This window comes from Sander lucioperca, chromosome 11 (genome assembly GCF_008315115.2).
Source record: "Sander lucioperca isolate FBNREF2018 chromosome 11, SLUC_FBN_1.2, whole genome shotgun sequence".
Classification (NCBI taxonomy): Eukaryota; Metazoa; Chordata; class Actinopteri; order Perciformes; family Percidae; genus Sander; species Sander lucioperca.
Window position 1 is genome coordinate 20,642,925 of NC_050183.1, and position 26,885 is coordinate 20,669,809.

A 26,885-nucleotide genomic window follows, 5' to 3' on the forward strand; every position below is an offset into this window, starting at 1 on the left:
ACAAAAATACCATTAAGAGCCAACGTGTATGAGTTATCTGGGCAGCGAGCCCAAATACCATGTTAGCTGGCAGGATGCTTTCACAACATAATTTGTCAAACAAGTGTGCTATTATTTGATTACTATTTAAATGTTATACCCAAATCAGATGAGAATTTGGATTGGAGCCCACCCCTTCATCTTTCACAGCTCTTGCTAGGCGGCCTCCAAAACACCAACACACACCCGTGCTATACAGATAAGTGGATATATAAAAGAGTGGGCAATTGACAGCAATTTTGGACTTATGAAAAATGTAAAAAAAAAATATATATATATATATATTTATGATTTTATTATTTTATTATGAACGTATAAACTTGAAAACATAAAAGCTCTCTTGGGTAATAGTTCAAATGTTATCGTCCGGAAAGTGAAGATGAACTGTAAGCCACTAACTGCTACTGTGTCTGTGGATCACAGGTTTAAATGAGATATATTTGCAGTAAATGACTCTTGTTAGTGCATATTTGTATATGATACCGAGCGATGTTTTTCACATCATCATAGAAGTGACTTTCTGTTGTTCCTCTTGTACTGTGTTGACATAATGGTTCTGTTGGTGTGTTGAGGCACACTGGTGTGCCATGGAGGGAGCTGTGCTGTGTGTCATTGTCAAACAAAAACATTAAATGTACTTTATCAAGGTTTAACAGCTCTTTGTGTGTAGAAATTCTAACGTTGTTGTAGCAGTATGCAGGAACACCAGAACAAACAACCAGTTAGATACAGTAGTATGGTTTCTCTCCCCACACTCTTAAAACTACTGTGCTAATTTATTCAACTTAACCAGTGACAACTCATGTGAAATGTAAAGAGAACTACTGTAATCCATGGTGTCCTGCTACTCTGTTGTGTCATTAATCTGCAGATTAATATCCTCAGTAATAAACAGTTTTCAAATACAGTTTGTACTTTGTCTTTTATATATTGTGTAACAGTCCAAATGTAAGATGGATGTGGGAGCCACAAACAGGTCGGACACAAAAAGTGAGATAAAGAATGATAATTCGAAAACTTCTTTAATTGAAATGTCTATGATAGAAAATAAAATATGACACAGAGTGGTGGTCCTCTATGTACACATGGCTACCTGCGTACAGAGTTTGCAATGTGGTTAAAATTCGAATTTTGAGCTGTAATTGTAGCACTTTAATACTGCAGATATTTTCATTTGTCATTTATCTTACCATAAAATAAAGACTTCATTTAGAAACATAGGGTTGGGTTGTTTTTGTTTAGCGGTGTATTTTACCGTCAGAGTAACCACCATGTCTGGGTGTCTAAAATGGCTTTAAACAGATAGTAGTTTGGTGCCATCAGAGCCTTGTGTGTATATATATGGGAATGCAGCTGCAGCTCTTTGGCCTCTGGCCCTTTGAGAGATTACTGTGATTGGATTGGCATGGTGAGGAAGTTGGCACATATCACTTGGTTGGCTCAGGAAACTGCCAGGGGTTGATGTGAAATAAAGACATCATTGAATGCATATTGCCACAGAGAGGAAGACACACAGAGAGAGAGAGAGAGAGAGAGAGAGAGAGAGAGAGAGAGAGAGCATAAAGGAGAAAGACTGCGAAAAGGTGGAGTGCACCCATTACTCATCCTGATGTTGGCACAATCCAGTCCCACCCATATATTCTGTTTCAGTCTAAGAATGTTGTTTCAAGATATTTATGCAACTTTCTTTTTATCCATTATAACGTTCTCTTCATTCATGGGAAAGGTGTGTTTTTCCTGGATGATGCAATGTGCTGCTTCGATTTATTGGGGTGGCTGTGGATCAGATGTTGAGCGGGGTCGCCCCTTAACCACAACATAGGCGGTTCGATTCCAGGCTTTTCCGGCCACAAGACAGTTGTGCAAGACACTGAACCCCAAGTTGCTCCCCGAGTGCTATATGTAGCTGTCCACTGCTCCTAATGCTTAGGATGGGTTAAATGCAGGGACTCAATTTTACTATGTTGTATTGTACTACTGCATCCTTACCTGGAAGCAAATGTCTGATGCACTTCAAGGGCCAGTATACTCTGCAGACCTCTGAACATACAGTAAGAACACAGAGACAGAAAAGGCAGTCAGCAGGCAGAATGAGAGGCAAAGAAGATAAAACTAGGATGAATCAGAGTTCATTACAGGGAAAAGGAGCGAGACAGGGGATTTGCAAGATGTTTCAACAAGCTGGTGAGGTTGTTGCTCTGATGAATAGTATCCTTCCTCTGTGCCAGCACTAATGAAATCAGAGCTTTGATAATTTTAAATCCTATTTATGTTCCTATCCTCATCAGCGTTTGCAGCCTTCGAGACACACATTATATCAGATTATTCACTGTGAACACGTTGCAGTTCCACATGGTTCAATAGCTGTTTTATGTTTTACCTATAAAAACATGACCAGAGGCTTTCTACGTACTGAGAGCCATGTGGTGATCACCCAGGAAGCACACCTACCACCTTATTGACATAAAAACAACACAACTGGATTTATAATTGATTTATACCAGCTACAAAGGTTAAATGAGGAAATGTATGACCTTCACTGGTAAGTATTTATTTGTAAATCTGGGTATATTTATCTGGAAAGGGTTCCATGTTTTTTTTTCTTTCTGATTTGCCCAAATCAAGTTCTAGTTTAAGTTATGTGTCTGAATAACAACCTAAGACTGAAGAACACGCTCTTGTCCCTTGCAGCAGTAAGTAACACCATCCACAATAAGCTTTACTGACCAACATTGGATATTTAGCCTCTCTTATCCCTGAGATATTTGATTGTGAATGTACAAAGTAGAAGATCCATTTTTTGGGCTTTTCCACCTTTAACTTGACAGCTAGGTGAGAAAGGGGAGACAGAGGGGGAAGACATGCAGGAAATCGTCACAGGTTGGATTCGAACCCTAGACCTCTGCGTCTAGGCATAAACCTCTCAGTATATGCGCGCCTGCTCTACCAACTGAGCCAACCTGGCCGTGATCCATTGTTTTCTAAAGCTTTTGGGTGTTGTTAGGGAAATTCCTGTTATAATCATATTTTTGCTAATATGAATATATGTGTCTCATTTATCCACCATAAATGAAAAACAGTGTTAGGTTGTTTTGAAACTGAGTACAAGAAAGGTCATCATAAAAGTATTTAGCCTGGAAGGGAGGTTGAGGCCTCTTTCTTGTGTGAGAGGGTTCTGAGAGATGAATGAGTTATCTTCCCATAACGACATGTGTGTGTAAGAGTTGAATTGATAGGTGGATATAGGATAAGAAAAGAGTCCTAAGATAAGAAAAAGTCCTGACCAAAGAAAGGATGTAATGACCTCTTTGCTAGGATCATGTGCATCTTGCTGTTGTCAGCAGTTAGTGTGTGTTATTTCAAAGTAAGAGCTGAGAAGAGGCTGCCTCTTGTCAGCCATACCTGCATGACACTGGTGGCTCTTGCTTGCTTGATTTGAATAATGTGTTTTCGGGTATTTGATTTCCAACTCTCATCTGCACTAGACAAGAACAGATGTTTCAGTTTCCGCGACAGTGTGTGAAAGATCCTTTAATGTACGGCAGTGGTGTGGCACTAGTCTAAATGTGGATTGGGTGTTTAGGACTCATTACACCCTGAAAGCTGATCAACTTCACTTGGCAGCCTCCTTATCCACAGTCTACGATGCCAACATAGAGCAGTTCTGCTGAAGCAATCAAGGATTAGGTGTCTTGCTGACGGACACTTTAACATCAGTTAATTTCTTGTGAAAGGAGAGCATTGAATCATCTAACTCACCTTAACACACCCATATTATCCCAATCCTCTCTTCAATGCTCTAAACCAATAATTATTTCTGGTAAACTTGAAATAACAGTTTTTTTTTGCCACTTAGGGACAGCTGAAACAAGCTACAAGCAGTCATATTATCCCCTTTTAAGTTAGCAAAGTTGCCTCTTTACACATTCAGCATATATAGAGCAACATTCATTTGTAGTCTTGTTTCTGTCCACCTAATGCATGTAAGTCCAATATTCTCTGTGCATGGTCTACACCAACTCCTGAGGGAAATATCTGGCTCTTTAGTTGCTAAATGTCGACTTTGTTCAGCCACACCAACAGCTTAGCTAAGAAGTCACAATCTTCTCCCCTGTCTGTTCTCTCACATTTACACTAACTGACTTTGGCCTTCAGCATTAACTTCACGCTGTTTTCAGGTTGAAGCAGGTTCACATTGACCTGGATGCCAGCCAGTCATTCACTCCCATGCCATTTTGTCAGCGTTTATTGACTATGGCTCAGAGATCTTATCTTAAATGACAGATAGTTTGGATCGAGTGTGGCAGGTAAGCTATTAAAGTTTCATCATGTATGATTTATCGTTTGTAGGTGTGTGTTCAGTATGCATCAGGTGTTGGTGGGTATGCTTTGTGATAGACACATAAAGAGTGTATGCTGTGTCTTGAGAAAGCGTTAATCATTTCTTGGTTCAGTCTTGCTATACTACAGAATGACTGACATGTGAGTCAAGAGTGCCAATAGTTTAAAATCTGGTGGTTAGGAAATATCTGTCATTCTGATTTGCAGACTTGACAGGAAATATGTAAAGTATAACAGAGAAATACTTTGCTGCTATGACATTACAGGTCGTAGCAGGCTAAGCTGCCTTGTCTTTCATAATTTTTCTCCCTGACACCTTCATGCTGTGATGCGTCTCAAGCATACACTTGGAAATCCAGAGCCCAAGATCTATGTGCATGTCATGATATTAAAAGTGTAAGTGTGTGTGTGGAGAGCAAGGTGCAAAGGATGGCAAACAGAGAATAGATTAAACAAATGGTGAGTATTAAAGTATTACAACTTTCTACTCTGTGTGTGGGCTTATTTAAGATCAGATAAAATAGGGCAGGATGTTCAGATAAAGAGAAAATAGAAAAAACAAGAGGCCGCCACTGAGTTTAAAAGAGATCAAGAACTGTGCTAAGCTGATGAAACTGGTTCAGTCCTGTGGTTAATTCCAGTGTCTATCTGACCTGGCTTGACTAGCCTCATATTATGTCTTCAGAAAGAATCTCAGAGGTTCAAAACACGATAGAGATTTGGAGGGAATGTTATTTCTATGTCTGAGTACGACAGGATTTTAGTTTGTCCTTTGTGCAAACAAGACCGGTTACCTAACTGACAACATTTAGACATTGTTGGCTCAGTGGCCTGCGCCGACACTAAAATCCTGCACAAACTTGGTGCCAGAAAGAAAATTGAGATGACACTTGTACTCGTCCACAAACAGTATTCACATTGTTACATGAATTAATGACCTGATATTTTTTTCTGGTAGCAGTTTAAACCAGTTTCCACTTTTGGTTGACGTGGAGCTCAGTTGCCTTTTACTTAAATTCATGGTGGATTATATTGATGTTTTGTTATCATTCTATGGTGATTCTCATCCAAAATCTGGCTGCATCAAAACACAACAGTAAAATGCCATTCTTCCACTGGATCTGAAGACAGGAACAGTCTGAGAGAAAAACTGGTATTTAACATGTTCATCACTTTCTCTCTCTGAGGGCTTAAGGTGGCTGGTATCTGCCCGTCTCTTATAACTCACTCATTAACACTAATGGCACTCGCCTGCCAAGGCCATAAAATCATTGGCTGGATTAACACTTGAACTGACGTTACAAGTGTGTACATGGAGTTTAGCATGTGTGGGATTATGTAAAAGTGGGGCTCTTATTTCTCTTCTTCTTTGAATGAACTGGGCCATGAAGGTGTGTCTTTTGGTTGACCTGAAGGTGTGGCTCAACTGTTGTTCTAAAATGAGATGTTCCAGCCAAAACAAATGTTTTTTTGTATTTGACCTGTCCTCAAACAGCCAACAAAGTGGTACCAGTTGTTAAATCTGGTAAATTCCATGATACTCAATTTTATAGTAAAAGTTGTGACATTTAATTTAAATTCAAGATAGACAAGAAAGGTGCTAGGTTGGTGATACATACTGAAGATTTGTGCTTTCATACCTGGCTTAATTTTTACACCTTGCAGTGATGTTTTTTTCTCCTGTGTGTGATTATTGACCAGCTGAACCAAAAGGCAGGTAAACGCAGAGCAATCACATGGTACTCCCTGACTTTACGGGTTGATGAGGACCAGCTGAGTGTACCACAGGCTACACATGTCACACTGTTGAAACACAGGTGTAAATGATAAAATGAATGATGTTTTAATTCTATTTTGCTGCTTCTGTTTGGTATTTTGCATACTGGCTCACTGTCACTGGGACACTTAAATCTACCAGAGCTATTGCTAACCTTATCAATAACACTTGTGTATATCCTACTAAGACAAGTCACAATGTCTGCTGTGGAAAAAGTCTTATTGATGAGTGTGCTGCAATGGAAGGATACATTTCGCTTTTTTTTTTTTGCAATTTTTTGCTAATGTATTGGGTTGAGTGTACAGTACATGGCCTAAACTAAACTCTGATCAAAGTATATTAACACTATATTTTGGGGGCCTGGGGGGGATTTTTTTCAGAGTCAAATCAGGGACATTGCTGTTCATCGTCAGTGCCCCAACCCCTAGGCTTCTCAGGCACCCTGGACATCTTAACATTACACCCATATGTGATTGTTGAGCATCTTATTATAAAACCATGGGTGTTAATACAGTGCTGTAACCTCCTCCACTCTTTTTCCATTCAGTCAAAAGAGAATTAGTGAGGTCCAACACTGATGTTGGCTGATAAGGCCTGGCTTGCATTCAGGTTCATCCCAAGGGTGTTGAATGGGGTTGATGTCATGTTGAAACACAAAAGGAACTTCCTCCAAACCATTACCACAAAGTTGGAAGCACACTGCTGCCTACCAAGAGCCTGGGTCTGTCTGAGGTTTCTCCCTAAAAGGAAGTTTTCCTCACCACTCGAGGTTTCTCCCTAAAAGGAAGTTTTTCCTCGCCACTAAATGGTTGCTCTTGGGGGAATTACTGGAATTGCTGGGTCTTTGTAAATTATAGTGTGGTCTAGACCTACTCTATCTGTAAAGTGTCTTGAGTTATGATTTTATACTATAAATAAAATTTAATTGAATTGAATTGAATTAAAATAGTGTAATGTGCTGTACCATTACTTAGAACAAAGGGAGAGCCCAGACAGTCTACACTTTTGGCCACATATATATTCCAGTCTGGAGCGCTGGGTGATAGGACTTATCATGAACTGGTCATGTACAGTATGTGTAGTGAAGGACAGTGGTGTTTTTACTGTATTGAGCGTTACATGGTTGCCCACCCAACATTAAAAAATCTGTTTAGAATTTTTTGAAGAGAATATTGTGACAAAGAATAGATACTGAGGCACAGTACAATGAGTTCTGCTAATGTACGGCATGTATTAATTAACATGCCTTAACCTTTAGACTAACCTGTGTTGCATTAACAGTACTCACACTGTTACCTTCACACTCATCTGCCACATCCAATTTAAAAGTAATTAGGGTGTATTGAAACCCTTTGTGGATTTAATTTCACCTACATTTTGATTTAATTTTAGCTGCATATCTGAGATGTGAGTCAGATTTCAGGACTGCCAGTGACCTTTCCAGGCCAGTCTTTGGACCCGGCACTGCTGTTGGGGAGGATGTAGAATGTAGGAAGATTGGAGAGCATCTGACAGCTCATCAGTCACGTCCACCAACCCAGCCAGATTGAGCCAGAGGAAGGCACTGAATCCCTACCAGCCGCTGATTTCCCTGCAGGGATACATAGTGTGTTTACTGCTTTGTGTGTTGTTTGAGTCAGGTTTAATTTTCAGAATGTTTCTTTTTTTTTTCTTTCTTTTTTCTTCCCATTTCATATATTTACTAGCAGAAAAAAATGTACCCTTGAACCTTAAATCCTGACCTCGATATCATTGTCACGAGTTTCTGTGGTAAAAGATTTGACTGCTGTTTTAATGCTGCAGGCCGACTGAACACTGTGGTAGAACAATGATTCACTCAGGATCCCTTTAGCATTCCAAATTCCTGACAAACATATTTTGTATCAAAACTAATCTTTTAAAAGAGACTTTTATTAATGTCATGTGCCTACAGTTAAGTTCTAATATCTATTATATTTGTTTATTTAGTGCTTTTCATCATAGTTTATTCTATTTCACTCACTGTACTTTTTTTATTTGCCTGCTTTTATTGCTGAAATGATTTCCGTATGTGAAGAAGGCTACTTTGTATCATTCTTTTAAATTATACACGGTTGAAGATGTGTTTTATGTATGTAGGCCTATCTATACCAAATCATCTGAAAGGTCTTCCATTCATTTTCTATTTAAATTGCTTAACACACATTCGTACACAGATTTCTGGCTGAAAACTAGTTTGTCATGCAAAGAATACCAATACATTAGGATTCAACCCCTATTGGATTTTATACAAATGGCAACTTTTACTAATTTGTGATTTATTATAATTTTAATCCTTCATTTTGAGGATTGTGTGTAGAAATAATGAAACCACGGTGTACTTTGTCATTTTACAATTAATGAGATTAAATATGATGCTTTTTTGATGGGTATTCCCTGAAATCTCATTCTTATACGCCTTCCGTGGGACCTGCAGGTGGCGCTGTTTAGCCCCTGGTCCTTGCAGCAGAAGACACACACACACACACACACACACACACACACACACACACACACACACACAAAGAGAGAGAGAGAACATCTACACTCTCTCCCGCACACTCCCTTAAACACTCATTTCATTGTCCCAAAGCCTGGAAAGAGGGATTTACAGGACAGTTCTCCTTCTGTCTGAAACCTTATTTTAAACAACGGATTTAGCTCGTGTTGCCTTTAAGCCGGCTGATTTCCATAATCATGAACGGGTAGTCTGCGCGTGGATCTACACCGAGTTTGACTGACCGACACCTGCACACTCTCTATCTCTCCTTTCCTCTCTTTTGTCTCTGACATCTCTGCAGCTCACAGCCAGCAGCGCTGGAAGAGGAGGAGCAGCGGCGTGTACCTGACACCTACAGCCGCGCGTCGCAGTTCTCTTCCCGAGCAGAAACACCCTGCAGGACTTGCCCGCCACGGGTGCCTCCTTCTATCGCCAGGTTGTCCGTGTGCAGTTTGAACGGGGAACACGGCTTCTGCTGACGGACTGAAAACTCTTTAAAAAATAAAAAAAATAGCAACAACACATTGAAGACAGGGGACTTCGAACAACTCCTGCTTGATTCACTAGGACCAGACATCTTTAGGATTTTCTGACTGACTGTAAGAAAGAAAAGGACTACAATTCAGAAGATGCGTCCCCCGGTGTTTCTCTGTGTGTTGCTGTGTCTGTCTGCAGCGGCGGGCCCGGTGGCCGGGGCGGACCGAAGCTGCTCCGACCTGCGGCAGTTCTACACCGGGAAAGGGTTCACTCTAGTAGAGGTACCTCAGACGGAGATCTCCGGTGAGTTTTGGGGAAATTTACAACAACAAAAACACAACATTTCATGCACTTTACAGCACTTATTAGGCTAAGTCTGTTTTTATAATTATGATTAAGACATGAAATAACTGCATGGCTTGCTCAAATGGCTACTAGGATGTAGGCTAATGATATGAGATCTCTCTGACATCACCTTATTATGTGGGATTTCTAATATATCCTATAGCAACAGTAACTATAGCCTATATGATTTACAGTGTGTTTGTCATATTGGTATTGCAATAATGCCTTAAAATACAAATACTAAAATTATTTTTTTCATAAGGATGAAATGCTTTGTTTATGCATTGTGAATAGATCTGCACCTGCATCTTGTTTAGCCAAGTTTTAAGTTGCATTGACTTGTTTTAAAAGGCAGTGTGCTTATGATAGTAGTCTACATCTCAGTTTATGCATTTTGTGCAATTCTCCAGCCTCTTTATACACTCCTATTATCCATTTCCTTCACTGAGCAATGCACCCATCCGAACTGAGGTGTTTCCCAGTCTATAGACTCTCCTACACATCTCTATTATAGTCCTTTCTGGGGCATTGTCTGTTGAAGACAGGATTGCAGGTGGGTGTAAGCGATGTGTCTTGTGGCGCTATTATGGTCTATTCAGGGCATTTACTGTTTGGTTTTGCTGCAGGTGTTAACAGCTTTTAATATAAACTACTGAGGAGAATATAGATTTGCTTTCTGCTTGTGGCTGTAACTCCATGTTGGATAGCAGCATTGTGTTCTGGGGCATTTTTCATTGTCTGCTCTGCTCTGGACTGCAGGTGTGGTGTGTGTGTGTGTGTGTGTGTGTGTGTGTGTGTGTGTGTGTGTGTGTGTGACACTCAGTAGATGCTGAAATGTGCTGTCCATTTGCATAACCTAATAATTTAGGCTAGCCTGGGGCACTATTCAATAACAAGTACAGCTCAGCAGGCTCACAGCATTACCTGCTGTAACAAAGTCGGAGAGATTTGGGATGGTTATTGTATTCTTTTGTTTAACCCTGGTACCCTCTCTTGTCAGTCAGTCATCCATCCAAACATTCAAGCAATATTGCATTTGATCAATCAGTTAAATGCCCCGCTAGTCAATTAACCAATCAGCTCAGCACTCAAACAGAAACAGTCAAACAGAAATCACACATCTAAGTCCCTGTATCTCGTCTCTCTGGTCGCCACTCTTCGCACATACTGATTAAACTGTCCCTGCTTTGAGGAAAGTGGGAATTGTGGAAATTGAGTTGGTTTCACCTTTAAGGCAATCACGACTCTCTGTTTCACCCCGTATTTCACCTAAAGATGTACAGAAGAGGAGGAGATAAGAGAGAGGTGAGATTGAGTTGTGCGTATATGTGTTCAGTGTGTGTGATCTGAAGGTCATTTCATGTTGTGTCAATGAAAAAGTCTTGAATGGGCGGGTGAGTTATTAATATTGGATGTGTGTATGTGAGTTTGTGTGTGTGGGTGTGTGTGTGTGTGAGTGAAATAGAGACCAACAAACAAGACAAGGCTGAGCCAAAGACAGGTGGAGACAGAAACAGACAGAAAAAGAAAAAAGAGAGACAGTGAGGTGGGTTGACAGAGACAGAGCAAGTGAGTCACACAAGGTCTCTGTCGGACCCGGCACGACTCTCTTTCTCCCTTTCCATTAAAAACTCATCTTTTATAGACAGATGAAAAACACAATGCTTTTAAGTCACTTGGACCTTGATCTGCTCTAGTTATTTGAGCAAGAGTTCTTCCTTCCAAGAACCCATTAAAACTGACAACCAGATAGGAACAGAAAGATGGCGACTGGCAGCAGAATTCCCCCAGAACAGGGGCTCTTCAATCTTTCTCATCGCAGAGACCCAAGGCTGGTAAATTTAGCGTTTTTCACTCAGGGAGAAACATTCCCCTGCACTCCTGTGTCATTGTCACTCTGGAGGGTGTTAGTGTATTGACCAGGGAGAGAGTTCCTCATATTTTGCCTGGGGTGGTCATGTTTGCACCTGGAAAGACCTAATTGGTAATTTGGATGAATGAATTTGGACCTCATTCATATGGATGCCTTTTTTGCACCTTGACGGCCATTAGGAGGAATAGGCCTATATATTGTTCGGATGATACAGCTATACTTCATTGTTACAGTGTTTGCATTTTCAACCACCGTGAGCTTTTTGTATTTCTTTTCTCTTCACTGTCTCCAAAGGTTCAAACTTACCTGATTATAAAAACATTCAGGTTTGATGCCAGTAAGAACTTATAAAAGGTCTTAAAAGTGACAGACAGAGTAATGCTGGATGAATTTAGGAAGATCTTAAAACTGACGGACAGAGTAATGCTGGATGAATTTAAGAAGATATAAAGGATAAGATAACGGGAATGTGTCTTTTTTTTTTTTCGAATATAAGACTCTGTATTTAAAATTATCAGTAAGGTTATTCACAAAATCACCACGAAACAAATTAAATTTTACTTAATGTTAATGTCTATGAATGTGTGAATCTGTCCTTCTAACTACATATTGATACTGATTGGACGGGTCTCCTAAGGGGGGGGTCTTACCTCATTGGTTACAGTAGTTATAAGTTATAAAAAAATCTAATCACTCACTAGCAGTTCAAGATTAGCATTATCTGCAGAGCACAATAGTGGGAGGGAAGTTTACTGACACCACTGGGTGACAAACCCCTCACATACAGGATACTCCTGGTTAGTGATGGGTATTGTTTGAAATTTCCTTCGATGTCGTAGTTTGAAAAAAATACAAACCCTTTCATAAAGTAAAAGAACATGACAAACATCTCACTAGTGTTTAAATACCAAGCATTCAATGTTAGCTTTCAGTTTCTACTGTAGTTTAGATGGACAAATTTTGTTCTGAAGTCAAACAGTATTGATGTTTGATACAAAGTCCTTTACTCTCTAGTTGTGCTTCTGGTGTCAGTCAGACATATTTGTCTGTCATTTAAACAGCCCCACAAATAAGTGATACAATGTCAACACAAAAGTGCATTGAAAATTAGTAAAACGTAACACAATTGTAGGCAGGAATTTTGTTATTGTAAGTACATTTCTTCTTCTAATAAACAAACATTTAGATTTCCGTGGGTGAATTCTGGCAACTGTAACTACTACTAACTTGATCAATCAGGAGAGACAAGTGAATGAAGTTAAGATGAATGTTTATTATAAAAGATGATATGTGATATTTAAATCTTGGTAGAAAGTCTTTGACGCTTAGACTCTACCGGGAGATTTGTAATCGGGGGGGGCGTCGGCCCTGAGCAGCAGCAAGATAAATCCCCCTATGGAGTCCAAACACTGGTGATGGTCGTGGAGGCTGATGATTCTGATAAGGCTGATGGAGCTGATGGACATGAATTATCTGCGAAGACTGGAGGTGATGGGGACGTGGAGGGGCGCATTGCCATTTGCGATTATTTTTACTGAAATGACAGCTGACAACAACAGAGAAGATTTTAATAGTGTAACAGCCGTGAACGTACCGCGTGCATAACAACAGCATGAATGTACTGTAGCAAGGAGAGAATCATATTCAAACACAGGCAGCAGCAAACTGATTGGCTTACAATGGAGGTGTGTTGCTGAGCTATTGGATAGATGAGATCAGCTGATGTGACCAGCTGATGAGAGCAGCTGATAGGATAATGGACAGGTGTGGACAGGACAGCAAGGAATAATGAGTGAGCATATGTGTAAAGAATAAATGCAGATGCGTGAGAAATAAAGAAGGCCTAAGCATGCAAAAGTATAGTCTTCTTGACTGAGCGAATGCTATAGCTCAGGGGTGGCGAACCTGCGGCTCTTTGCCTGCTCCTGTGAGGCTCTTACTGTGTGGCTGGGGGCTGTGTCATTGGTTGATTGTTGTTTTTAACTTTTCTGAAACATACAGTATTTCAGATAAGTAAAAAAAACACACATTTGAATGCATCTGCCAATACATTTGCCAATTATTTTAAAATGGAAAATAATGCAGCAGAGTTTTGAGGACAGATTCTGCAACCTGAGGAAAAACAGGGGCCACAGATCACCTTCCTCGTTAACCCTTTCACTGCTGAATCAGATTGTTTGAAAGCCCCTTTAGTGACAAATGAGTGAGAGAGTTCTTCGAGTGGCCACAATCGAGTTCAAGCAAGACCTGAAAAGGACTGTGGATAACAAAGACTGTCAGATTTCCCACTGAGTCAATCTAAGTGAGAAAAAAAACTATGAAAACTGCTATGTATAATGACTGTCATTAGATCTGGAAGACACTGTTGCTGTTGTAGTGTGGACGTGCATGTTTTGTGTGGCTTTTTGCTATGGTGCGTTTTTTTTTGTGGCTCTTTATACCTAACTGGTTGGCCACCCCTGCTATAGCTTCATTTAAACATCATACCAAGTTGCTGCATGGTGTAAAGTAATCAAAATTCTCAATCTGTCTCTTTCATGTTTTTGCTAAACCAACGTAGAAGCTCAGCTTTGAAATTTGCAAGCATGCATTAAAAAAGAAGAAGTGTATAATCTAAATATACAGTCAACTGCAAGCGAAAGAAAAGATGAAACACAATTTTATGCCAGGTGTATATCAGATCTAGATGACATGCATGTTATTATCAGGTGTAAACAGGGTGTGAGACCTGTATTTGTAAGTGGATATTATAACTCCAAAGTAACCAGTGTGTAATTTGACAAGCAGATGCTCTTAATTCCTGCACAAAGTAAAAAAAAAGAGCCTATTCTTCTCACACCTATTGTCCTATAGGTTTAACACCATGTGAATGGAAGTTGTCTTTCCTGCTGTCTGCCTGTCTGTCTTTGTGCCTGCGAGCGTTTTTAACTCACACACATTGTACCTGGTCAATATAAAGACTAGCTCGTTCTATAGGGTGTGTGTGTGTGTGTGTGTGTGTTCACGTATGTGTGTTTAAAAGTCAGTGAAAGCCAACACCTTCTCCAGGGAAGACATTTAGTTTCATTCACACATGCGCTGTCTGTGCAGGACAGCACACACCCATGTGATCGTATGTCACTCGGAAACAGAGAGGGACTATACTGTATATCCTGCACATTTCATATTCTGTATTGGGAGGTATTGAATTTTGACGCCTGTGTGTGTTATGTAGGCTACATACTGAGTATTTGTCACAATGTTGCTTGTTTGAAAGAACATAGGAAGGATGTGTGTTCGAATGACAGAGTTTAACATGATACACTGTGTTTTCGGTTAGATTACCTGCAGATTATGATACATTACAGGTTAAGTTACCAGTCAATAACTCTTTAACAACGCTGAGTCAACTATAGGAGCCTCCATTCATTTACATTTACACAATGTCAATGCCCTTTCTTTAGATACACTTACCAGGGGCTGAGGAATAATTCAGTATTATCATTCATTAGTCAAGTTTCCATTCAAATTAAGTGCACATTTTTACAGAATTTTCAGTAAATTTGCAATAAAAATGCAAATTATCCTACATTTCCATTGTTATGCAAATATTATATGAATGTTTCTTATATCCAAATCAGAATACTCATGCACATTCACAGAACCTCAATGGGGTAAGTGTTAGATACAAAAACATCAATGAGAGTACTGTGGAAACATAGTTTTTGTTAGCAAGTTTTATGCTGATCTTCCTCATCCAAATATATTTTGTAGTGATTTGGTGTGTATTTGCCTGAGAAAAAACTGTGTTGGGTTGAAACATCACCAAATTAATAATACAAAGCTAGCTGCACTTAAAAACTAAATTAGTTACGGACGTTTTTCACTTACACATGAGTACTTCTGATGTATTGTGTAACAGTAGAACAGTTTATTGCTTTAAAAACCTTTAATTAGACTTTCACTTTGATTGATTTTATATGGGATTTAGCATGCATAATCATGTAATAATCATATATTTTCTTTTTTTTACTATTTCTGCTCTGATGAAAAACCTGTAAGGTCAAAAACGGTCTGCGTTTTAATCAAACGTTCCCATGCCTAAGAGTGTCTGAAGAACATTTCCTTTCTATGTATTTTTAAGTTTACATTACATATGAGAATACTGCAATACTACAAAGCCCAAGAAAAAAATGCATGTGTGAATTTAAGCCAGCATCAATAGATCACCTGCTGCAACAGTGTCTGTGAAACCCTTGTGTGTGTGAGTGTTTGTGTGTGAGAGAGTGGAAATTGATACTGTCCGTCATCTGTCACACATCACATGCTCACTCAGGCACTCACAGCACACGCCACCAAGTGGAACGCTGAATACCCAGTCCACAAACACACATGTACACACACACACACACACACACACACACACACACACACACACACACACACACACACACAATCTCTTTATACTCTGATAAAATTTGATCGTCCCTATAGGCCTATTCCTCCTAACGGCCGCCAAGGTGCAAAAAAGGCATCCATATGAATGAGGTCCAAATTCATTCATCCAAATTACCAATTAGGTCTTTCCAGGTGCAAATATGACCACCCCAGGCAAAATATGAGGAACTCTCTCCCTGGTCGATACACTAACACCCTCCAGAGTGACAATGACACAGGAGTGCAGGGGAATGTTTCTCCCTGAGTGGAAAACGCTAAATTTACCAGCCTTGGGTCTCTGCGATGAGAAAGATTGAAGAGCCCCTGTTCTGGGGGAATTCTCGTCTTATTCCTGCTTCCATCTCTGGATTGTTTTCCTAGTCAGGATCAGATCTTTGAATGCAGGGTTGCCTGTTTTTGTACGTGTGAGATAGAGGGGGTGTTGCAAGATCTGGATCTGTTAAAAGCAGAGCTGTGAATCTTTAATGATGTCTGATGCAGCGACATAAGAGAGAGCCACAAAGAGATAGAGGTGAGGAGGAGAAGAGGGTGTGAGGAGAGGAGATCAGACGGAAAGAGGGAGAAGGCTCTGTCCTGTCATCTCTTCTTCATTGACATGGGATGGATGTTGTTACAATGGCTTGATAGTCTACTGATTCTGATTCTTGTGTCGCAAAACTGACCATACGCTAATAAACATTTCCACCAAACAGCCATTTACCAATCATAGTTTAACTTGGCACGGATGAATTTCTTGACATGACAGTCTTGAGGATGATTTTGTTGTCTTTTCTAACCTAAAAACAAAAGAGGAAATGCATAAAAAATGGCTTAAGTGTGTTTATCTGTTCTGATGTACGCTGCAAATGTTAGCATGTTGTGTGGCTTACTGATTACTGCTTATAGACTAACCAAGCGTTACTTCATAGGCAAAAGAGCACATGGTTAACTAACAACATAGGTTTATGGGGTTACAGGGTAGGCCTATGTCAAAAAAAGCCCCGTTCGACTAGCACATAGATCTACTGTGTAGTATTTCTTTATTGTGTGGAAGCTGGTCCTGAATTTATTACTGTTTAGACATTAGCAGCTCTGAATGGTCTTTATTTAATGGATTTGGGTAAGTTTCCGGCATGTTACAGTCGGCAAACACATTGGTAAGTCCTCATTGGTTAGGCGTTTTCTTGTAACATTAACCCTTGTGTTGTCTTTGGGTCAAATTTGACCCGTTTTAAAATTTTCTATATCAGAAATATGGGTTTCTTTTTAACTACCTAATTTTGATTACCCAAAAATAACATGGATGATTCCACACAACGGCTTCGCAAGTACAACAAAATATCGGATCTCCACTTTCATTGAATTTTAGGGTGTTTTATTTCATTTTTTAGCATTTGAAAAAAAAAATGGAAATGTTTCTAAACAGTATCCCGACTGAACGTTGACATGTACCCTTCTATGATGATCCTTCCTTTAACATTAGTCTAAATAATTCATAATTTATGCTTTTGTAACTCAAGAATTAGGTATAGTTTTCTATAAATGACGTTTATTGACCATAAATTCCAAAAATAAGTGTAAAACTAGTGGTAGTAAGTTGGTGTTAGTGGTTTACTTACTGGTTTATGTAGCATACATGGTAGTGAAAAGAAGCGTTAAACGTCATAAAAGCGCCAAAAACATTGAAAAAGCGCCAAAAGTGTTTAAGAAAAAGTCGAAAACGTCAGAAGAAGTGTTGATTTTCAGTTTTCAACCGGCAAATGCATGGTTGATGGAAGACAACACAAGGGTTAAAAGTGAAACCATACTCTTTGAAAATAGTAAAGGCTAAATGTTAAACAGCCGAACATGATTAGAACAAAATAACAGTCTGGTCTTTTTTTCTTATCATACTTATAATACTTGGACTAACTAGTATAATGAGCTAACATTTATTTAGCTAGGTAGCTAGCTAGCTAGGAGCTAATAGTGTGTTCCATTTGTACTCGGAACTCGGATTTTCCGAGCTCGGAACTCGGACAACCTTGCAGTAGCCCGAGTTCAAAATCCAACATGGCTGCCCCCTGTATCAACAGTTGTGAAAGCTGTAGTAACATAACGTTTTTATTAGTGTCTCACTAAATCAGTCGTTCACACAGGCATGTTCAACTTCTATCAGTGGACATGTTGTTACGCTGTTTGTATGCACAAAAAACGGCGTAATGCGTTGTAATCAACTGGTATTGCTAACAATGGCTAACCGGGCTAGAGCTAATGAAAACAATGAAAATCCGACTTGTAAATGGGACGCATTCAACTCGGGTGTGACGTCATTCCCAGCTCGGAGTTCCAAGGTAAATGGATTGCACTATTAGTCTCGCTTTGCTGGACCTTTCTTCACCGCGGCTTGGAGGAGGAGGGTCGTTGAAGCTTGTTGATATAATGCAGCCACATTAATAATGCACACTACATTCTACATATGAACCCAAAGCTATTATCCAGAATGAATGTGGGTAAAGGCCCAATAGATTAGATTCCTCCATTGCCAACCTATAATCAAGTAAAAGTGATAAATGCATGGGTCATGCATCCCCATGGTGATCACGTATAATAGGAGTGGTAGCTGGGGGAGAAGAAAAAGAACTGAGGAGCAAAAGCACAAACCGTTCGATGCCTTGACATCAATCTTTGCACCTAAAATCAATGTGGTACAAACCAGCATTGTTTCTCGATAACCTCTGTCTTTCTTTCCCTCTGCTTCTTTCTCCCCCCACTCTAGTTCACTCCTCTCCTTGTTCTCGCTCCTCCCTTTAATGTTTACTTCCTCCTTCTTATCAGCCGCTATTTTTACTTTTGTCCTCCTCCTTGTCCCAGCCCTCCTCCTCCTCTTATCCTTCTCCCCCTCTCTGGGAGTCGAGCGTCCATCTGTTTTCCTGATGAAAAGATGCGCTGTTTGTCTGATGTGGTGGACTTGGTGGTTGCTCGGTTGCTTTATGAGTCAATGCTCTTCATACATACAGTATGCTTCATTGGACCCAATACACTTTGTGTGTGTGTGTGTGTGTGTGTGTGTGTGTGTGCGCGCGCACACACTGTATGTATTTCTGGATTGAAGGGAGGGAAATGTATTGGTGCTGTTGTATAACAGGCATTTACATGGTGAAATGAACTGGTGCAGAACTGGTTATACTGGTGGCTTCTGAGCTGATTCTTCAGTTACATTAACTATACTGAACAATGTAATCAAATAGCATGCTCATTCAATAGGAGCTGAAACGAGTAGTTGATACATTGATTTCGTAGTTAAACCATGTACTACTTACAGTTTCCAAAATTTGCTGGTTTTCTTCATCTTCAACATTTTGCAGACCAAAGATTCAGCAGAATCCTTTATAATGAAAATAAAAAATGATTAATTTAAGTTTAGCAAAGAGTTAAAACAAGGTAGTATTGTCATTTTTCCTGTGCATTTTAATTGACATTATCTTCATCTGATTAAAAAAATAATAATCTCAGTTAAATTAAGTAATATAGTACAATACTAAAGAAGATGTATAGTAACTTACCATGCTTTCACAAGCTTTCAGTTGCACTTAAATGGAAGTTGACGCATTTTTAATTACTTCGTATGACAGTGAATAGAAACAACAGGAGTGGATGAGAGGTGTTGGCTGAGTGTGTTCACTCTGCGTTTCAGCTCACAGCTCGCAGCTCTGCATATTAACTGTCATGCATTGTGGTTTGTATTTTCAGGGAAGGACACGAGTGCAGTCTCCTCAGTGGGTTATCTATGGACAGACGTATTAGAGAATTTACAGTGACTACGTTTACATGCACAAAATATTCCGGTTTTTGCCCTTATTCCAAAAAAGACAGTATTCATACAAAGCTGTTTACATGGCTAATGAAAGCTAATATTCCAATAATATTCTCATTTACATGCAGTTTACAAAATAGGATTTTTTCATCGGTGGCCAACTTCGACCGTGTAAACAAAGTCTCCTTCTTTCATTCCCTCAAACACCTTTTTGAAAAGGTCGTTGTTGCGTCTTTCGTAATGATTAAAAGTAGGTGTGTTTGGGCACCTAGGTAGCTCACCTGGTAGAGCAGGCGCCCATATATAAAGGTTTACTCCTCGACGCAGCGGCTGCGGGTTTGATTCCACCCTTTGGCCCTTTGCTACATGCCATTCCCCCTCTCTATCCCCTTTCATGTCTTCATCTGTCCTATGACAATAAAGGCCTAAAAATGCCCAAGAAATAATCTTTAAATAAAAAAAGTAGGTGTGTTTCTCCTTCAAACTAGATATGTGAGCTTTGCTCTTGAGCAAATCAATATAATGCAATAGGGTTCACCAGCCTCCAGAATCATTTTACAGCCTCCAAAATGACCATAAAGTTGAATCAACACCTTTCTAAAACATGAACATTATGGCCTTTATGATAGTAGGATTTATTGCAGCAACTAAGTGCTATATATCAGCTTCCAGATCAACAAAGCAAAAGTCAACTACTGTCGAGATTGTTTGTGAAGAATGCAAATAACGTTGATAACTTAATAACATCAGATGAGCATCAATGCTTTTGAGGTTTTTCATAGAAACATCAACACTGCTGCTACTGTACAAGGTTAATTGAAAGTGAACTAATTAGGACTGAGACTTCTGATGGGCTGCATGAAATCAATAAAGGGAGATGTAATTTATCAAGTAAAAACATAAAAATTACCAAAAGATATAATGTTATCACATGATAATTTGTATTCACTTTGCAGCCAGAAATATGTCACTGTCATATTAGACAGCGGGTTGAATGAGTAAATTTGTTCAATGTACTGTACAGTCAACAGGGGACACATTACTACAGCTAATCACATAGTTTGTAAGTATTTTCCTCAAACCCCAGCAGGGTTTTTATCCGTTTTATAGCTTGAACAGTCTCTGTAGAAGGAAATATAAAGCATCTCAGGTATTTTGTAGAATAGAGGATGTTTGTGTCCTAACTGAGAGTTCACGACCACACATGCATGTACACCCGGAGCACTGATAGAATCACCGACCGGTAGAGAGTATTATCACAGGCGGATCTTATTGAGAGTGACTGTGGCAGTTGTATCTGTCATGGCTCTACAAGGTAAAACAAACAGACTTGGCACTAGTTTCCAATAGCAACCGAGGGCAGTGATTCTGTTTGATACATTACATGTTAGTGGAGTGAATAGATGATTGATTTTAATGTTGAGGAGTGTATTTAAAAGACCAGATCAATAAGGAATCATGCTGTAGCTTTCACCTGAATCCAAGTGTTAGCTCTTTTGCTGCTTGTCACTTCCCCTGGGATATCATGAGAGGTGTGGTTAGTAAATGGAGGAAGTGAGACCAAATGCTGCATATGAAGAAAGAATCCATCACAGTGTGTGTTTGCGTGTTTTCATGTTTTATGTGTGTCTGTGTGTGCATGCGAGGCTCAGATAGAGGCCTATAATTAGACATGTTTCTGTGAAAATCCAAATTCCATGCTGTTTGTCTTTCTATGAGCCTTACTGTGCTGCATACAGGCTAAGTCTCCCTTATACTTATTGTTCTAACCTCCTGAGTGTCAACTCAAAAGCTATTTCATGTTATTTTTTTGTGTTATTGTTATGGCATTTCTACTTTATTAGATAGTTTGCCATCCGGAGTGACAGAGGTTTATTTGATAGAGGTGGCAAACTGCATAAAAACAGCTCCATGGCTCATAACATTTTGAAGACACATTGTGCGTTATATCCTGACGATACACCAGGGTGTCCGTATGAGTTTTTCAAAATGTACCAGATTTTGTGCTGCAGATCCAGCACAGTACTTACAAAGCCTTGCTCAAAGGTACCATGGGAGACATAATAATGAATTTCTGTGAATAGACTACCAGGCAGAAGAAGTGCTCCTTATAGAATTTAAATAGCTTCTTTCCATTTTCCTAACTTTTCTTTTGGACCTTGTCAGACATTTTCATTGCAAAATATATGTAGTCATGTTATACAGCAGTAAAACAATCATTGACTATCAGCTGAACATTTAAAATCCTTCCATGGCTTTTTTTTTTTTAATTGGTGCAACTGCCCTATATCTTTAAAGCACATTAGTGATGATGTTTTTGTACACCAGTTGGTTTCCAAAGCACCATTCTAACCATAAATAAAACAGGATGTTTGTGGTTCATTAGGTAGCTATTCAGTATAATTCTGCACTTCATGATTTACGTCCAATGCCAACTTTATCAATGCAGGAAGGAGCCTGCCCAAGATATACTGTAGCGAATAGTAAGAGTGTGGAGGTCGGGGTGGTGGATTAGCATGTAGCACATCAGATTCACATGCAGAAGAAACTAGTTGGTGTCCTGTTTCAGACCTTAACCACAGTTTATTGCCCATAAACATGATCTTTCCCTAACCTTAGCCAGAGAGTTGCCATGTACAGATATTGTGGAAAGCAAGAATTTTACAAATGTTGCCATTTTTTATTTATTTTTAGAATCATATCCCATTCTGTTCTGTGGATAGGGTTGAAGGATCACATCTAGCAGCATCAGACCCCAAATTAGAAAAGTAACCGGAGATGCCACTTATCTTGAATTTTTCCTGCTGTGACATTGCACCAAGTGGCAGCTCGTTTGAATGGTGCAATTTCATTGCAGTAAAAAATTGGCAAGTAGCGAGGAACACTTGTAATCAGCACTTTAATATTGTTTCTAACTGCATAAATTCTTGTATATAAATACTTGTTTACCATATTACCCCTTCTTTAACAACCGCATGAGAGCTATAGCATAGTGATGATGTTTCTCATGAACAGCAGCTAGTTTCACTTTGTAAATTTCAGTGTGTGTGTGTGTTTGTGTGTACAGTATTACATCATACAACTCAGTTTCAAATATGTGTTCAGAATGTTATTATTTCTTTAGTCAAACTTCAGATCACATTTCTGTCCAGCTCCTTCAGTTCTTCAGTCCAAAAGCATGTGTCTGTTGTTCACCCAGCAGCTCTAATCAGGCAGCGAGTGCCACATTCTTTCAGTTTGTTCACCGCAGTTCTGACATTGAAGACTTGACCTGGAAGCGGCAGACCTCGATCTGTGACCTCCCACTTCTTGTTCACTACCTTCCCATCACCACCACACTGTGCGTTTAGATTAGAGACTGATGTCTAATCTCCAGCTAATCCTGACCTGTTAATCTATGTGTTAACAGTTCACAGCTAATGCACTGACTTTACCACAGAGGGAATAACACTCTCTCTCTCTCTCTCTCTCTCTCTTTGAGTTATTCCATATTTGTTTCTGTCTGTTTGACCCTTAGCATTTTAACGTTTGCAGAAACTGTCATTATTTCTTACTTAAGTCTTCTTTTCATTTGTCACAGGGAGACACAATCACCTGTTTACGTTCAACTGTAAATAAGGGATAATCCCAGCAGTCAAAGATAGCTCACTTAATCTTCGCCTTTAACAAAATTATCCACATACTTGCACAAACGTGCACCGTCAGACATAGAATCTCTGCAGTGTGCCACACACCAGTTGGCACTTTTAAAGACCCAGTGAAGGGGAGTAAAAGTAGTAGTTAGTTTAAGAGCCTTTAACTACTCCCAGAAATGACATAGAATTATGGTATTATACGGTGAAGTTGGTGCCATGTGAACACATACACATGCACACACACACACACACACACACACACACACACACACACACACACACACACACACTCGCTGGGCAGCAGACAGGGCTGGACTGTGCAGTGGTGCGGTATTTTTAGTTCAGTAATAATATAAAGTAAGGAAAGGTTTACCCCAAAAACACTGTTACACTACACCTCCCTTTCCTTCTCTCTCTGCCTCTTTACGAGGTATTTTTTAACTCACGTTCTCTAATTTCTTACCCTTTCATTCCCTTTTTATTTTATTTTTACAAGCCTGGTCTTAAGACCTTAAACCATCAGCAATTACATTTTCATTCCTTGGTGATGCATGTTTGTTTTTTCTCATTAAACATGCCTATATTGGGGGACCAATAAATACGGTATTTCATCTGTTGACCATAGTTAATGTGTTGTATAAAGAATGAGCAAAACAGGGGAATGTAAGTGGTTATTAGCATGCTGATGTTAGCATTTAGCTCAAACACCACTGTGCCCAGGTACAGCTTCACCGAGCTGCTAGTGTAGCTGTAAACTCGTAGTCTTGTTCAATTAAGGCGTATTTTCATTATAAATTAAACCAATGATTATTTTCTCGATTTAACCCTTGGGTTGTCTTCCCGTCGACCATGCAACGTTTTGTTTTTCTGGGTCAAAATTTAAAATTAAAACTTTTTCAACGTTTTGGTCGGGGTTTTTTCGACACTTTTCCTGACAAACTGTTAAGATGGTGTTTTCATCTCACTTGGTATGATAAACCAACGGTTCAAACCCCAAGAATATACAGTTTATGATCACATAAGACAAAACAAAGCAGCAAACACTCACATTGGAGACGCAGGAAGCAGGGGATGTTTGTTAAGAGAGAGACTTAAGATTAGTCAATCATTAAAATATCGACTAATCATTTCACCTTGACTTTGAGTACAGTTTGCATTTACAAGATACTTTTGCAGCATTTGCAGTACACATGCAAATATTGATATACTGTAAGCTGCAAGACAAGCAGCCACATTGATCTGCATGTTGACCAGAGCTTTGAATAGCTCTGCTTGCTGTGGGGAAATTGTGATGAACTGTCACAAAACTGCACTGGAGGTCATTTTTTGGTGATGATGGAGAATCATGTTCAATGAAGTGTCAATCAATTGTGCAGTCATTTGTAAGAAACTGTGAATATATCAGCAAAAAAAAAGAGGAGTCTGACTTTAAATCACAAAATCACGGAGAACATATGTAAGCTAGAGATTTATTAGACACTTAAAGGAGTAGATTACAGCTTTCTAATTTACTTCATTTCCCCCTTTTTCTCCCTCTCCTTTCATTTCTATTTTATTGCCTTCTCATCCCGCCATCTCTCTCCTCTTTCATCATTACAGCTGTGTATCTCTCTCCTCCTCTCCCCCCCTCACTTTTCAGTGGATAGTAAAAAGGTAAAAGTGTACTTTGGGAGGAAGGCCATGTGGAACGTTAAATCACATACAGGTGCCCTTAACAGAGTGTGAGATGGAAACACACATATACACACACACACACACACACACACACACACACACACACACACACACACACACACACACACACACACGCATGCACACAGTCGCACCATCAGCCCCTCATTTAGTAGCAGTAATTTGCCGCAGTAAGTGACAGGGTTATTGCAAAACGCTCATTAAGAAAGGGAAGCAGCGAATAAACGTCTGACTGAAGGGAATAAATTCAAACCAGTGCGCCACTTTTACTGCTCAGCAATAAGCCGCTTTGATGTGGTCTGTGATGGCAGAGCTGGGGCAGACTCAGGGCATGTGTGTGTGTGTGTGTGTGTGTGTGTGTGTGTGTGTGTGTGTGTGTGTGTGTGTGTGTGTGTGTGTGTGTGTGTGGTAGTTACATCTTCTAACACTGATTTTACATTTTATTTGTAATGTGATCACAGTATAACATATGATTGTTGCTCTGCATGTATCACGTACTGTACATGTGCACTGTACTGTATGTATGTGCCTGTCCTTACAGCTTCGAGGGTCAGAGGTCAGATCAGTTACTATGAGACAGACTGTTACCGCGGTAACAAGGTACGAGGTCACTTCCTATGACAAACTTTCATCTCAGCGGGAGATAAGAAAGAAAAAGGGTATTGGGTGGATGAAAGTGACAGAGGAAGTGGAGGGATGGAATAAGAAGCGATAGAAACTGATTTGAGGAGAAGAATTCAAAGAAAGGCAAAATAGACCACAGAGCGAGGAGATATTTAAGTAAAAGATGTGCAAAGGGCTGTCTTGTTGTCACGTGATCTGTTTGTAAGTCTGTCTTGTTAATTCCATCATATAGGATGTTGAATGATATTAAACATGGATAACTTTAATGATAATTATGACCAACAATGTATTTTAGACTCAAACACTCGTTCTGTCGTAAGGAATCAATATTATTTTATTTTATTGTTTTCAGCCAGCTGGTGGTGTGGCTCTAGGGAGGGCAATGTAGGTCTGATGGTTGAGTCACCATGTTGGTCCAGACAGTTCAGACTGAAATCTCTCAACAACTATTAAATAGATTGCCATGAACTTTTGTCCAGTCATAATCCCCACAGGATGAATCCTGCTGACTTTGGTCATCCCCTGAATCTTCGTCTAAAGCGCCATCAGGAGGTTGACATTTTTAGTTTTGAGTGAAATGTCAACAACTATTTGACTGAATTTGGTGCACATATCCACATAACCCTTCCAGGATAAATACTAATAACTTTGCGATTCTCTGCCTTTTTCATCTATCAGTTAGCGTTACAAACAAAAATTATACCAGCAAAATATTAGCATGTTAGGATGTATTAAGCTCACAGCTATGCTGTGTCTAAGTACAGCCTCAGCCTTTTTTTTTTTTTTTTATCAGTTTTGAAAATCAATTTTTAGACACACAAACCAGGGAGCCAACATATTGTAGCCAACATCACTTGAACGGATTAATAAGATTGCTTTTGTTTTCTCTACCAAATCAATTTGACTAATATAGAGACTAACTTATTGGTGGACTGACTTTTGTTTAGCAATGTTGCCGCATGTCCAATTCACCGCAATTAACTTTAATTTCTGATATAAATGATGAAAATGTGACTGATGTTTTGATAAACTGGAATTATCATTTAGAGTAATTGTTTCATTCTATGGACAAGAGTAATGCTCCTCCCTACAGAAGAGCTGTTTGTCAAACTCCAATTCTATTCCTTTGTCAGCAGCTGAAACAGGTTGAGCAACGGTCTAACATCTGGAAACTAGTCATTTGAGAGACTTCAGTTATGCTTTACAGTGTGCTGATTCAGCTTCAGTGCATACTGTTCCACCTATGTGGAAGATTAGTCTGCAGTGTTGGTGCAGGTTATATGTGTGATGGAGCACTTTTGTGGCTGAGAGTGTAATTGGATTTACACGTCTCATTTAATCTGCTAGATGCC

The 26,885-nt window shown here is 39.5% G+C and overlaps 1 protein-coding gene across 1 annotated transcript in view; it reads left to right on the forward strand.

Annotated features, from left to right (window-relative positions):
• Nucleotides 1-8,711: 8,711 nt before the first annotated feature.
• The window catches only part of LOC116039157 (glypican-1-like), a 41,274-nt gene continuing 23,100 nt past the window's right edge, over nt 8,712-26,885 (forward strand). The window contains exon 1 of the mRNA XM_031283956.2: nt 8,712-9,455. Coding sequence (XP_031139816.1) covers nt 9,305-9,455 — 151 coding nt within the window. The 5' untranslated portion in view covers nt 8,712-9,304. The remainder of the gene's footprint in view (nt 9,456-26,885) is intronic.